Below are 16,104 nucleotides of genomic sequence, written 5' to 3' on the forward strand. Positions count from 1 at the left end.
AGATAAAGCTTGCTGACTTTCAAACAATCTTGTGTATTGGAAGCCCAACTCTCACCATCTTTCCTCAAAGGGGACACAGTTTGCACAAGTTCCGCCAAGTCGTCAAATGCTCGCGCCCCTTGTGCTGCAAAATAATCCAGGCCCTGGAGCGATTTCCGCACAGACGCACTGCATTCATCAAGTATTCTGAGCATGGTTCTCCTGCTGAATGGTTTAAAGTTTGATTTCTCGCAGTATTTAGAATATTGGGTAACGATCCTTTCAGGCACCATTGAACAAATGATATTTGGCACGGTTATTGTTCTCCCTTATGACAGTTTTAATTGTCTTTCTCCAAAAGGCAAGTCCTGTACAATATGGGGGCTGGTTATAAAACTTAGAAAATGTTCCAACTGGTGGTGGCTTATGCGAAGGCGAGGCGTTCTTTTTACAGGAACTGGAGTGCTTCTTCCATATTGAAGACGATGAAGATTAGCCATAGTGTATCGATAACGGGTTAGCTCTGGAATGTATTCTGAGGCCACGCTAAAACTGGCAACGTCAGAGAAGGTAGACAACACTTGTCGGCGAGTATCCCAGCTATCCGCGTTTTTATAAGCATCTAAATATCCCCTTTCGGACTGTAAGTGAGTAAGACCAAACGCTTTGCTCATGTTTTTGGACATCTGTAAAGCTTGCCACAGGTGAGCTGCATTCTGGGGAGATATTGCATTAAGGACAGAAACTATGACATCACACGTCCTCTGCACATATCGCCGCTGTGTTCTCTCTGTAACTTCTTCCCAATCAAGCATTGGCTTCACAATAGGCTCCAGCTGACATGCTATCAAGAATCTGTTTAATGCAAGGACAGCAGAAGGGAATTCGGGTGCCTCGCCAGAAGAAGATGCAGTACTCATGGTGTCTGGAGAAAATACGCTCAGTGTGTCATCATGTTCAGTTATTTCGAGTTTTCTCATTGCCTCTGTTATCTCGTCAGAAGTATCCGTACTTTTCTTCTCCTCTTCTTGCTCCTATTAAACAAACAAGAAATAATTTTCCACTTTTCATTTTTGCGTCGACTATACTGCTATATGCAGACTGAAAAATATCATGATAAACTTAATTTCTATTTTAACTGAATAGAGGTTCAAGCCTTTAAAAAATTAAAGAAATCTCTTGACTCCTTTCGGTGTCGAGATTAGGAGATTGAGATATTCTCCACGATGTACAACGTTAATGAGTTAACTACGAACAGTACAAAGGAGCTATCTAGCGCTGTCAAAGGGGTACGAACAGCCCTGCCTCTGTTCCTCCTCTCTCCCGCTATGCATGCAGTTTTACATCAGCATACCTCCAGGTAAAAAGTTACCTGTTCTGTTTCTGATGGTTGGTCTTCAGGCATATCAGAACTCGGCTCGGTTGTCTCGGCTACATATAAGTCGAAATGAGTCATTTGTTTATTCAAGAAGGTTTTACATCTCTTGCAAATCACTACAGACAAAATAATAAAATTCACCGTCGTCAGTATCATTATCATAAATAAAGAGCAAGCAAATAATCAGGTCTGGAGAAGAACGATAGTACTGATTGCTAATGTACGGAATAGACTAGCGAAAGCATTCCCTTCTGGACAGCAACAAGAATAAAACAACAACAAACAAGTGGCAATTAACGAAACAGTGCGAAAAGAGAAATTTCTCGTCCAGGCTTCCGCCCAATACTTAATTTTGGGTTAATTATGGAAGGTTTATTTGTTATGACGGGGAAGGGGGGGGGGGGGGGGGAGCATGAAGATTTTTAATTTTGAAATATGAAATCATGTTCAGGGCCCCCCCCCCCCTTCCCCTTTGCACTTGCCATATTTTATGTCCCTCCCACCCCACCCCCAGTATAGTGTAAAAAATTCAAAGCCCTCCCCTTCCAATAACATTAAACATAAAAAGCCCCCCGCTTATACCTTTCAGTATTTTTGGGGCCCTTCCTTAAAATATTCATGCCCCCATTCGTCATATTAAACTAACTGAAACTACCCTTATTCACGCCAAATTTACGGTGATCATTCGTTAGTGTACTCACGTGTTCCTACTGGAAGGAGAGTCTCGGTTTGATTAAAAACGTATGAGGAAATAGAAGTTGTCACTCCACATTGGCCTTTCACAGATGACGATTTGTGGGCAGCAATGCCGTCTGGTATTGCACATCGAGTTTTATTACATCTTCAGCGAACACCAAACTTATCACGGTGAAGAGGACAGATTGTCATTTGTGGATGTTTTTCATCAACATTGAATATTCCTTAAAAGAAAATATATTCGTCTTGAATCTTTATAATCTATATGCACTAGAATTTAAAAAATACATTTTCTGTTGTTATTGCAATGTACAAAACTGATTTTCACTTACCTGCCCGAGCAAGAAGTAATTTGAACTCGGAAGAAACACCGGAGTCATCGCTGACTTTATGTAAAGAAAGGTGAATGGAAACATCTTTTTGGCAACTTTCAAGGGTGGTGCATCCTGTAATAGATTCATTATACGAACTGGGTCCGCACAAACCACCAACTAACGCAGAGTAGTTGCAGGAGCTCATGCTACCACGAGCACAATGGTGGCACTGAACATGCTTTACTTTCACAGTTGATAAGTACTGATCAATATTGCGCAAAGTTTAACTGGTGTTCTGTAGTGTATTGCGCAAAAAAAAAAACATTAGTGTAATTACTTTCATCCGGTCTTCTGCTTAGTAAACTGTCACGGATTGAGTCAAAAATTGCGCAAAGAAAAAACAACGGTAAATTAGTTTTAACTGGCTTTCTGTATGGTCAAATTCCAGTCAAAAGTTACGTAAAAAAAAGAACACCACATAAACTTACTTTCATCTGGTCTTCTAGTCAAAAATTACGCAAAGAAAAATAACAACAATAAATTAATTTTAGCTGGCCTTCTGTTTGGTAAACTGCTAATCAAAAGTTGCGCAAAAAAATAACATCGCTCAAGTGTAATTACTTCCGTCTGGATTTCTGTTTAGTAAAATGTCAGTCAAAAATTCCGCAAAGAAAAACAACACTGAATTAGTTTTAACTGGCCTTCTGTATGGTAAAATGTCAGTCAAAAGTTACGCGAAAAGATAACATCGCATCAAGTGTAATTACTTTCATCTGGATTTCTGTTAAGTAAAATATCAGTCAAAGATTGCGCAAAGAATGTAACACCGTTTATTCCCTTACACAGTAATGGACCGTTGGGCCCAAAATCTTGGAAAACAAAAATATTTTACTCAGAAAAAACGAATTTACTTTGAAAAATTGATGTTACCTACATACGACGTACTTAATCTAATGCAACAATTGTTTTCGTTGGAGGCTGTTATGGTACTATTGAGTTACGGTCTAGTCCGAGTGTCATTTCGGATGACTGGTCAATCTGCCAAGAACCGAAAGACAAAATACAACATTCAAGTGGACAATTGTATTTTGGTGGAAATGTTCCATTACAATACTTCTTAACTATCCATTGATAATGTGCAACAAACAAATGTAGTGCATCTGTAAGACGTATTTATCCTTGGCGTTGTGTAAACATGTTTTGAATCGCCTTGCGTGACCACCGGAACTAGTGATGATAGAAGACTAAAATAATAGTACTTTTCAACTTTATAGTCGAAAGAAGAAATAAAATGGCATCACTAGAGGTCATGGCTTGTGAAATGTGGTTGTTTTATGTTGTTTTCAGGTTAAAATCCCGCGAGCATGAGATACTTGCATAATCAATAACGCGTTGCGTAACGCTTTCTTGGGTGAAAACTACCGACACATTTGGGACTCTCAGCGAATAAGGATTAGCGGGCCGCCAATAATCTTTGGATATGTTATTTTAGAAGGGTTAGGCTATAACATGGTGGTAATTATTTAGTTCTGGTATATGTACCACGACCCATTTAGGCATATTGAAAATGACGAAAATTCACGAATTTTCTGAAGCACCAAAGTAGGATCACTTTAAAAATCTGTAATTTATTTACAATGGGGACTAGCAAAACTATTGTGGCATGAAACTCAAGAAAAAGAACGTACCTTTTCAACGAAAAAATAATGGTCTAGATATAATAAAACGCGGAGCCGTGCGAACGCCGAGAAAACTTCGATTTTTCTTATCCGACACAGGGTGCCCAAGCCCGTTTCGGCTCAAAAATCAACTTTTGACGATTTCTCAAAAAATAAAAGGCGCCCAGCACTTAAAGTTATATTTTTGAAAATGTCTTACCAGGGAGGTTATTTAGGCAAAGTATGAGCAATTTCGATTTTTCTCAACTGTCCGATGGTTCTCGACCGTTACAGACATTGACTCTTAAATGCGCCCGCAATGCAAGGCGTCCCAGCGGTATCGTGACAACTCGAAAAGGGGCTATTTCGCGTAAAGAAAGGTCTTCCTCGACATAGGTTGGGTTGCCTGTGTCGGCTCGATTTAGTGACGATTGTTTACGAAGATCGGTTTATCTGATTGGGATAGTGACATGATTTGGGTTTCATAGGAGCTATGAGGTTAGTAAATTTTAAAACTTTTAAGACAATGAACATCCTAGTTTATTAAGTACCTGTGCATTTAGCAAAGCTAACCGAAACTACATGCTCCATCCCAAGAAAAGTTCAGGTTTGTGGTAATGTGAATTCGACAACGACAATATATTCTTGCAATACAAACGTCCAAAACCTTTAGACTGTCAATAAAACCGTACCATTGTTCAAGTTTATAAACGTTTACGCTTTTATCTGTCTTGATAGACCGTGAGTTAACGATTACCGAAAGATTCACCCATCTAAATCAAAATATAGGACAGTTCTTGACGACTGACGTTACACAAGCCGGGGTCAAGAGGGCATGTATTTTGCTACAAATGCCTTACACATTTGGGTCTCGCAAAATTCCTCATTTTATTTACCCAAAAATTTTATTTTAGAAAATCAAAGAAGAGGTGATGACTGATCTTTAGAGGGCAAAATTTCATGGCAAAGCCATGTACCAAGGAGCATTTTTGACTTCTGAATCCTGCCTATATTTTCGCGTGACGAAATACCGCTAACACAGGTTATTATGAAAAATCTGGGAAATATTTTGGGTTTAACCAATTTTAAATCTGAAAAATGCAAATGGTAGGCAAAAGACAGTTCTTTGGTGCTGTGGCTTTAGTTTTATGAATGATGAATATGTATTTTTATGCGAGCTGTCGAAATATCCCTTCATTTAAAGTCGTTCTCCCGGGCGTTTGGGGCTCAAAATACAAAAAAAATTCTCAAATAAAAAATAATGATCTGAACCAACTGAGAACTATATTTCTAGAACTAGCTACCAAAGACCTTTAATTGGGCAGAGTTTGAAAATTTTCGATTTTTCTATCTTGCATAGGTATAGGCGATCCTTAGGGAGAGCCCCTCTTAATGCTCTATATTGCTAAATTTACAGCTCTTTCTTGGAAATTCAATGCAATTAAAACTAAAGCAATGTATCTTTATTGATTTATTGATCTTACAAGTGGAAATTTGTCTTCAATTATTTGAAATAAGCGTTCGCATGGTTTTCTCTTAATTCATGGCTAATTCAACATACAAATTTCTTACAAAAGCAAACACAAATGAACGATTTTTTTTCTGATCACAGTTGTGGAATGTGTTTAAAATAATACCTTAAAATATCTTATCTTGGGTTTAAACATAATTCTGTGTCAATATAGAGTAGAAATTTGAGGGACGTAACAACATTCGATTTTCATTTTCAATTTGACAACTCGGAAAATGCTGAGATTTGGCGGAGTCACAATATACCTAAAACATGCTGGCCGGAAAATATTTTTACATTTTATGAAAGATCAATGTTTACTTGTATCACGATAAAAATACTAGATTTACACTTTTGAGATCTGAATTTATATCTTTTGTCATAATTTTGCAAGTCACAAAATGTCAAATATAGTGCAAAAGTAGCGTAAATTTTCTCCAAATAAAATACTTCTTCTTGAAGCTTTTAATATGTCAGGTTTTTCCTCAGATGTGTATCTACCGGCATGTGAAAGGATTTAATTTTGTGTGCATTTAAAAAGAGATACAAAGCCTCAAATTTCATTCAAATTACGTTACCAGGAGGTGTCCAAAAACTTAATTTTTGCCCGAAACTTGACCACCCCCCCCCCCTGAACTTAGCGAATTTGTGACGACATTCAAAATAAAATGCATTTTGATACTACCAGTAGGAAAGGCTTTCTGTACATAAAGTTTGAAAGAAATCTGAGAACCCATGCAATTTGGTCTGGTGATTCTTAGGGACACAGCCTCTAAAAGTTAGTACCTGACAGAAAGAATTCACACGGGGGGGGGGGGGGGTGGAGAGTACTATAATGCGTTTGTAACGACGGTAAGAATCCATTGCAAGGCTGCTAGTCGAGAGCATTTACGAACTGAAGATAGGCTTGGTAAAAAGATGATTTAAAAATGGATAGCGTCGAATAGCTGAACGAATATCAATGGTGTGGATGTTAGAGGTATCGGACGGGTTCCGTGAAGGAATTTCGGCGTGATGTGTAATTTTGACTAAACTAGAAGCAAATTAGCTTTTCACAATTTGAGGGTTCAAGGGGGCTTTGGTGTTCTACCTTCCCTTATTTTAAGTACGTGGAATACTTCACTACGGTACTACCTTAATATTGAAGCAAATGCTTGAAACTTCACAGAGACCCAAAAGAAAACATAAGACTCAAGGTAAGACCTTTATTTGTATGAATTTTTGAATTTTATTTGAAATGTATTTTGACGAGAAATCAACACTAATAGCCATTTGGGGCTACCTGTGGTGAGACTGACCTTTCGCCCCATGTAAGGGAATCCGGAATCCACGAAATTTTAGGCTTTGGAATCCGGAATCCAGCACTCTGAGCAGCAGTTAGGGGGACCCGCGGAGGGGGTACCGTATGAGCGGGGTATTGCCCCCGCCAAGTACCATCCGGCTCCCGCGGGTATTACCCGTAAGGTCCCTATGTGTATTGCCTGCGTAATTCGATTCGAAAAGCCCTCTACGGGTTTTATCGGTGCCCCGCATTACTAAGTTAAAATATTTGTTCTATATACTATGCACGAATGTAAAGAGTTTGCTTATGACCTCTGTGTAAAGTGCTTGAAACCCAAGTTTAAGCCTAGTAAACCAAATAAGTATATTTGTTGTGATAAAAAAATGCAAATAGAAGATGACACGTCAGCACAGTGTTACGAGTGTGGTAAGAACATTCGCAATGCCGTACCTTGTGCTACCAGGGAACAATATTACTCTAACGGAGGTCGTAAGAAAACACCTTATAAGAGAATAAAATACATTAGGGACTGGATGAGTCACATCCAAGGTCTTCGACCGGTTTATTTAGACAACGAAGTAATGGAAGCGCTTAACTTAAAAGAGCCAACGCCACAAAGCTTAAGGAAGACATTGAAAAAATTAAAGCTAGGAAAATATTACAAAGGTTTCTTCGGCAATGCTTTAGCAAAAATAATAAATATTTCAATTCGGTCAGGTAAATACCCCAAAAAACTCAAAATTGCCAAGATTGTACCTGTATATAAAGATGACGATGAAACTGATCCCAATAATTACCGGCCCATCTCGTTATTATCAAATTTTAGAAAGATTATTGAAAAAGTTATGTATGAAAGAATGATTAATTTTATCGAGGAAAATGACATTTTATTGGAATCGCAATATGGCTTTCGTAAGGATCATTCTACTCAACATGCTGCTCTTGATATCATAAATGCCATACAGAGTAATATGGATAAAAAACTGTTTTCTTGTGGTATTTTCATTGACTTAAAAAAAGCATTTGACACTGTTGACCATTCGATACTTTTAAGTAAGCTTTATCATTATGGGATTAGAGGTATTATTAATGATTGGTTTGCATCTTACTTGAAAGACCGATTTCAAACAACACAGATCGGAACGGTAACTTCAAATAAAGAAACCACCTTGTGCGGTGTCCCTCGGGTTCTATTATAGGTCCATTATTATTTTTGCTTTATGTAAATGATATCTATAAATTTTATCTCTATGCTGATGACACTAACCTATTATATGCCAATAAAAGCTTAAAAACTCTTGAATTAACTGTTAATATTGAACTTGCCAAATTAAGTAGCTGGTTAATTGCGAATAAACTAACCCTTAATATCAAAAAATCCAATTATGTAATTTTTCGTCCGTATCCAAAGAAACTCCCTTTTGAACCTATTGTAAAGATTCTAGATAGCAATCTAAATAGATTCCTTCCTTTGGAGCGAAAAGACTTTGTTAAATACCTCGGAATTCTGATAGATGAGAACCTTTCTTGGAATCATCATATAGATTATATTGCACTAAAAATAAGTAAAGCTGTAGGAATAATTGCAAAACTAAGACATTTCGTTCCTCTCCATAATATTTATCGATCTCTGATTCACCCTTATCTTACTTATGGCTTAACTTTATGGGGACAAGCTGCACAAATTCACCTAAACAAAGTTCTTCTTCTACAAAAAAGAGTTCTTAGATTAATGTACTTCACTGATAGATCCTAACATGCCATTCCTCTTTTTATCAGAGCTAATACACTACCAATTAATTTCCTCTACTATGAATCGGTCGCCCAGTTAATGCATGATATTGAAAATAAGCTTGCACCTCTTAATATTCTAAATCAATTTACCCTTGCTACGAGTGTTCACTCATACAACACAAGATTCTCATCATCAGGAAATTTCTATCTTAAAAAATCTCAACTGGAAGTACAAAAAAATTCATTCTCAAGATTTTGAGCTAGGTTATGGAATACGATACCGAGCAATTTGCGTAAATTAAAAAAGAAGAGGTTTAAGTTAATATTACGTAAAACACTATCTGATTTTCTCCTAAGAGAAGATAGCTATGTTGACACTTCCACTATTGTAGACAGACTACATTATACTTTGAACGTCTCGGACTGAGTCTTTATATATTGCGACTATTTATAAATAATTATTTCTTGATTTTCAATACTTGGTTAGTATCATTTTTCCTTTTTCTCTTTTTTTTCCCCTTTTCATTTCTTTATTTTAAGTAAACTGTTAGTTTTTCATTTATTTATCGTCATATTTTATTTGTAAATCTTCTAATATTTATTTAATGTAATATATCGCCTCCCGCCTAGATTAGCTTTATGCTATTTGCGCGAGGGTGATAAATTGTGTATATATAGTCATTATTTTGTAAAAATAAACTTAACTTGATAACTTAACTTGATAACTTGGTATTCCCTACCTTTTGTCTGAAATTACCGGCGACCCTGAAGATACTATGAGAAGGGTTGAGTGGATGTTTTGTCGGTTGGATAAGGATATTCCTTATTACCCTGATGTAATTTACGAAATATTTTACAAAATAGACCCCAATCACCCCCTGTTAGGATGGATTCCGAGAAAATAAAAATGCAAAACTGGCGTTTGTTTTGCCAGAAACCCCACTGGGGAATGCATCGGAAGAACACCAAGCTATCCCCAGTGGGGTTTTTTGCATTTTGTTTTTTGGGCTTACGGGGCCAGAGGCCCTCAGCAGCAGTAAGGGGGACTCGCGGTCACCATTCGGAATCGCCCGGGAATTACCCGTGTTTACGCACTAGCGTCCCCCGCGGGAATTACCCGTGTTCTGTTATATGTTGCGCGAAGATTTCCTTACTGCTGCTATGTTTGCGAAGGTTAAAATATTTGTGTCGCAAACGGAGGATAAAATATTCCTTAGATATAGATGGACACCATCAAAAGCATTAGTAACAAGACTGTGCGCCGACTGCGAACTCAGGTGCTGGACCGCTTAGACGCCGACTTTGCCTTCACAACGTTTATGGAGGGAGATACGGATGAGACGATGAGCGAGGAAAGAGCAGAAAGAATAATTGGCTTGATGCCCGAAGGTAATTACCGCCTGGAGTTGACGTTTATAAAGTATTTAGACGGCGAGTGGATAATAGAAAAGGGCAGGAATCCAATACGGGCGTCTGGCAAGAAGGACCTGTTCGTTTTAAACAAGGACACGCGCCCTGGGGCGCTGGTGGGCATCGACATGTTGTTCTACGAAGTTGCTTACCCGGTCACCGTGGTTATTTACGGTGCGTATGAAATTAAGAACCCGGACGTTAAGAAGCTCAAACCAATGCGGCATCCGGGTAACTGCGTGGGTAAGTTAGTTAGAGAGTTCTTCGAGGATTCCTCTAGGGGAGGTAAGCTTACGTTGAAGAGAAGAGAAGCCATCAGGAAATGGGAGCATGCTACTCGTAGGGCAGGAGCCACCATTGAAAACATCAAGAAGTTAGAGGTTGCTTTAGAAAGGCGCATACACGTGAAAGACATCACCGACGGCTTCATTTACTCCGGGACGCACAAGTATGGGGGCCGGGGTGCGCCTATCGTAATTTACCAGCATAACGCACATGCGTGGAGGGAGTTAAGAGGCTGTGCACGTAAAAACCGACCGGTGGGGTCGGACTCAAAAAATCGATTTCCCTGATTTTTTGCTCATTTGTAGGGTTTTACCATAGAATAACCAGAATGTATTTTTTATGTTTTCATTGTTTTTATTTCCCAAGAAAATGAGCTCTAAAGTTCGACCCAGCTTGGAGGGTCAAATTAGCATCAATACAAGGGCTTCAAAACTCGTTGCGGAGCAAGGTTTTCTTCTTACATTATGAACAAATAAGCCAAGAAAACTTTATATCAATCATATGAGAACGATTTTGTGTAAAAATATTGACCTTTTTCTCGATAACGAATTTCTGGCAAATTTTTGAACACAGTTTACTCGGCTCAACCTGGTTTTACCACTGGTCTTTAAATCGGAATATTTTAAAAGTGGCAAAGTTTCAAACCTAAAATTATACCAATTCTGATAGATCTAGCCCTATATTTCAACTTTATTGGAAAAAATTTGTCGGCCAATGCAAAACGACTTTGCGAGGTTTCATTAAAGTTACTATATTTTGATCGTTTATTTAGCTGCCGAATCACTTCCGGTCTGTGAGTAAAATACAACAATTTACATATTTTGATCTCAAAAACAAGACAAAGTCACAAATAAATAAATTGCTTAGAGTAAATAAATAAAAAAGATAACTTAGAAAGAGAAATTGCCAAAGAATTACGCATTAGGCCTTCAATAACAGAAATTATAAACACTCACTGGCGAGACCACTGCCGTGATCCATTCTCCGTTGTATAAAAATCTCTCTCGACTACCACATCGCGAAACAATTCCATAATAAAAAAAGGATAAATTTTGCCAGGAAAACATACGAAGTACTGAAATAGTAGCAGTAGCAATGGAAAGTTAAAGCACGAATTCGTCTTTAAAAATCATTTAGAACCATTTTATAATGGTCTCTCTGTGCAAGGCCGGCAAACAAGTCTGTCTGAAATAACTGTGCTTCTAATTATCTTGTCACCGCGCGTGCCAACCGGCATTTTCTTTGACGTTTTTACTCTCGAAGTTTACAGCAGTCCATACTAGCTTTTATTTTTCATATTGTTCTACTTAATCCACTTTATGCAGCAGTAACGATAAATAAAATTATTGATCAAGTCAAACAAAGAACTGAAATTTTATGAATAATACATTTTTATCTTGAGTGGGATTTGAGATTGAATAATTTTTTCCCTCCAGTTTTCTATTTCTTTTTCTTTTTTGTTAGTTAGGGGAGGGGAAATCCCAGCATACTAAATTTCCAGATTGGGTGCTGTTGAAATGCAATTAAGTACATCGACGAGTGAGACATCAAAGTTTGAGGGTCGCACTCAATGGCAATAGGACATATTTCATATGACTGTTACTGAAAGGTTCAGTGCTGTGTGTCTTGCCCTTACCGCTTACATGTCTTTGTGCTTTAGTGGCCGTGTCCGCCTTTTTTTTTTTTTTTTTTTTTTTTACATGTGTGCCGTATTTGATTGGATAAAGCCAAGACTTGCAGCGAACGTGATTCTTGATTTTTCATTTTTGGGAACGCTGTCTTCACTGCGTTCGTTTCGTGAGCTTTTCACAGTCATACGAAAACGCTCTATTACGACTAGGGCAACTCACTTGACTGTTTTAGTACTGAACAACTATTAGAATATACCTTTTTCATACCGCGCGGGGACTCGGCACTGGAGGTATGGAGACACCGCCCTGCTATATGCTTGCAGGCGTTTTACAATGGCGGCTAGGGAAGAAATCTTGAAAAAAAGAAGTTAAAAGCTTAGGAGCATTTATCAGGAAAAAAAAGACGAATTCAAGAGCAAAAGCGTTTTTTTGTCATACCTCCAGTGCCAAGTCGGGAACTAGATTCGAAAAGTGGAAATGGGCTAAAAAAAGACATGAGGTTTTCGATCTTTGACAGATGAGACATTCGTAAAAAAAACGGCAGTCAGTTGCAACAAGAGCACTCCTTGACCATTCCCGCCACTTTTTCTAACAGAACTTTCTTGAGATCTCTTGACTTGAATGGAATGTCAAAGTGCCGGCAGATGTCTCGCAGCATACTAACATTAAAGGAAGAAAGGAGGTCGTCTTCGTAATATTTACAGAGATTGTAAACGTCGTAAACGATAGGATGTCTAACGCCTAATTCCTCCAGCACTTCCTCAATGACTTCATAGCGTTCCTGATCGTTAATTTCATCTTCTTCATCTTCTACAGAGGTAGGTGTTGCATCCACTCTTGTACCTTTTCGCCTCGATGAAGCTAAACGAGAAAAGAAACCTTTGATCTGCGTCTTTGTCAGCCATTCATCTCTCGTGAACATTCTTTGGTTGTCAACGGTTTTTGCATTCCGCATATCCTTTGCTACTTGGTCTGCGTCGCATTTCTGACCTGTTTTCTCGCCAAGGTCGAACTTGCTTGTCAAGTAGTCTCGTACCTTTTGAGAAAATTGTGTTCCTCCACCTCGTACTTTATGTAGGGCCCATCCTTGCGCAACACTACTTGCTGTTCCCTGAACTTGAGTGCAAGCTTCTAATGTACTGCTTGTTTGAAGCCTCGTCTTATTACTTTCAATCTGCATGGTAGTGAATCTACTCGCCCACCTCTTTCTAATCGTATCATAGACACTTACTGTCTCTTTCCCTTCTTTCTCAGCATGATCACCAACATCAATGTGGAGTTCCAGATCAGCAAAGGTAGCAAAGAGTTTTTCACATCCAGGCTGTGGACAAAGAAGGTTTAGAGATGTCTCTTTGGATTCTGATAGGTCTTCGGCTTTCGACTTTAGAGCTCTTGATTGACTGATGTCAAAAAATGGCTGCTCAACTTGTAGAGACGTTGCTTCTTGAGATAATTGCGTCAACGATTTATAAGAGACTAGCTTTCCTGATCCTATCCCATGGCATTTCCAAATACGCACACCATCTTTCTCAAAGGCGAAATTGTGATATTTACTGAAGCCATCCAACTTATTCACCTTGAGTGTCTTGTTTGATTCTTGAACGGAGCAAACGGCAGCTGAGACTCCTTTAACTGGTCGTTTGAGCAAAGCAGTCCTGATGTCACTCGCATTGCTTATATCATGACCCTCGTTGCAGAAGGTTCGAACAGCCGTCTTCATAGGGCATAATATGCGATCGCACATGTCCTTGCCATCTTGTGGTTCAGAGTGATCAAACCGCTTTATAGTTACTCCAGTCCTCTCACTGATGCCATGCAAAGCTGCAACTAAGAAATTGTTGTGGTAACAACCAGCTTCGTCTGACCTTAAGAAAACGTGAGATATTGAAGGCTGGATGTTAGACTTGAGCCAGCCAAGAAGATCTTCAATGATGGAGAGGACAGCATACCAGTCTTGGGTGCACTTGTAGAAGAGGTGAGCGTACGTTTGGACTTCAACATCTTCGCTACTTTCTTCAGGTTTCAACACGATGGTACTAATGTGCCAACTTAGTCCACGTTTTCCATACCAGTCTGATTGTTTCTCTCGAAATTTCATCTGCTGGAATTTCATTGCCCAGTCGAAAATTATCAAAGCCTCGTTGGGTTTCAGGTTTTGAAGAACCCTTTGCTTTGCACTTTCTTGATTTATTGATCTAAGTATGTGGGACTTCCAGTCGTAGATGCTCTCTTTACTCTTTTTCCAGTCATGCAGTAGGTCTTCTTGCTGATCATCACTGTAAAATGAAATGGAAGGATTTTTGATTTGATTTTCGACATCTTTCAGAACTGAGTTCAGTGAGTCGCACTTGTCACACTGAACGTTGTGAGTGTGGTTGCATGTAGCACTAAATGCTTTATCCTTTTCGTCGCTTAGAGCGTAGTCACGACAGTGATCAGGACAACATGAATGACTATCCTGGCAGTGTACTCGATAATCAGTTTTTAGATAGCGTTTGCACTCATTCAGAAGCTTCTTCGTCTCACAGCACCAGGTTTTTGAAGCCCCTAAAGATTCCAGATCATCTACTATTTTCTCGAGTGACTCAAATCCAACAGCTCCCTCTGCCGCCGTGTTATCGAGACCTTGCAAAGATTTTCTCTGGGACGCCTCCCTAACTTCAAGAATTTTAAAAAGAGTGCGTTGGCATAACGGTGTGAATTGTTCTTCGCTGCAGTATTGCAAATACTGATGGACCATGGTAGACCTGGTAACATTGCGCACAACATTTGGCATGCTAACCTCTGCTCCACTATCTAGTTTAAGAACTCTGGTGCCGTAGGCTACATCTTGGTAAAAGTAAGGCCTGTCACTGAAGTCAATGAAATGATCAACTTTATCCATCGGAAGACGTACTCGGTGGCGAAGTGTTTTTTGCTCTGGAACCCCAGGGCCATATTTTCTCGCATGACTTCTTGCCTGCTTGATTTGCCAATGCGTGATCTTCTCATAAGGCTCGTGATACTTTATCAACTTTTCAGCAGGAAACCGTGATGCATAAATGCTCAAGATTTGAAGTTTCACATTCTTTGAAGGGGCATCTCGGTATGCTGTCACGAGGGACAGAAGCTCTTCACTAATTAAGTCTGTATCTTTCGCCTTGTCAATGAATAGCGAGTCGTAAACTTCTTTGCTGGAATTAGGGGCAACAACTTCACAGACAATTTGACAGCCTTGTAATACATTTTCCTTGACTTCTTTCTTCATCATCTCACTGGTATCTTCCCATGTGGTTTTTGTGCGAGATTGCAGTGGTGAAAAATCTAGACATATTTTAGATGCTAGTGATGCCATACCTTGGTTGTACAAATCAAGTACCTCTTGATCTACGACGCTCTGGTTGATATTTCCTTCTGACTCCAAGATGTCGTCATCAGCCATGCTGCTAGGTGTCCAACAAGGATCACGTCTTTTCATGGGTGTTGGCGTACCAGTAAAACTTTCTCTATACTGTGCATCTGGGCGATTCCTAACAAATAGATCAGTAAATACGCAAGGAGTAATCTTCAAACCAAACAAACATAAATAAATAAAAAACAAACAAACACTCAAAAAGAAAACAAACGAACAAACGAAAACTTACCGTAGCACATAGGTATTTGCTTTTTCCGGGGTGAACATTTCTTTCTTATTCTCTGAAGAAGCAGGGAAGGGTTGCTTTTTGACTTCTTTCTTGTGTTTTTTGCGACAGCTAGAGCATATTGCTGTTAAAACGCAAATTTTTTTATAAGAACTCAGGGGCCGCACAGAGGGAGGGGTTTGCCCCATCCCCCACCTTTTACCTTTTTCCATACTATTCTCTTATATTTTCCAATATTAGCCCCCCCCCCCCCCACTTTTTCCCATGCTAGTCTCTTATATAGCCCCTCCCCCCCCCCCCCCGGGACAACTGCATGAGTGTCACACTTTCTGCAGACTACCCGCTTTTTTCATACTTTTCGTGGGCGGATTCAGGGATATTTACAATGCGTATTAGAAACGTACCAGGCAACCGCTAGCCAAAAGTGAATAAATTCCTATTTTACACCCTTATGAATGAATGATAGAGTGATCCTGTCAAAATTTTGAACAATTCAATAGATTTCAATCTTACGTAGATACTTATTGAGATAACGTCGTCCCCCCCCCCACCCCTCCCCCCAATCACTCCTGGCCTCACGCTCACACTCACCCCCTCCCCCCCCCCT

At 39.2% G+C, this 16,104-nt stretch overlaps 1 protein-coding gene and 1 long non-coding RNA gene across 2 annotated transcripts in view; one reads left to right on the plus strand and one right to left on the minus strand.

The window, feature by feature from the left end:
• Positions 1–296: 296 nt before the first annotated feature.
• Positions 297–2,492, minus strand: LOC148904756 (uncharacterized). Its single transcript, XM_089025194.1, has 4 exons — positions 2,386–2,492; positions 2,059–2,277; positions 1,352–1,473; positions 297–1,013 (listed from the first exon to the last, which is right to left on the minus strand). Exons 3-4 carry the CDS (start codon positions 1,433–1,435, stop codon positions 309–311), a joined length of 789 nt encoding a protein of 262 aa, XP_088881320.1. The 5' UTR covers positions 1,436–1,473; positions 2,059–2,277; positions 2,386–2,492; the 3' UTR covers positions 297–308.
• A 1,938-nt stretch (positions 2,493–4,430) lies between these two features.
• The window catches only part of LOC148904757 (uncharacterized), a 56,787-nt gene continuing 45,113 nt past the window's right edge, over positions 4,431–16,104 (plus strand). Inside the window, exon 1 of the long non-coding RNA XR_016118783.1 lies at positions 4,431–4,523. This is a non-coding gene — a long non-coding RNA (uncharacterized LOC148904757). The remainder of the gene's footprint in view (positions 4,524–16,104) is intronic.

This window comes from Actinia tenebrosa, unplaced genomic scaffold, assembly GCF_029948245.1.
Source record: "Actinia tenebrosa isolate PJP-AT-01 unplaced genomic scaffold, QUT_ActTen_1.0 PGA_scaffold9__36_contigs__length_13948895, whole genome shotgun sequence".
Classification (NCBI taxonomy): Eukaryota; Metazoa; Cnidaria; class Anthozoa; order Actiniaria; family Actiniidae; genus Actinia; species Actinia tenebrosa.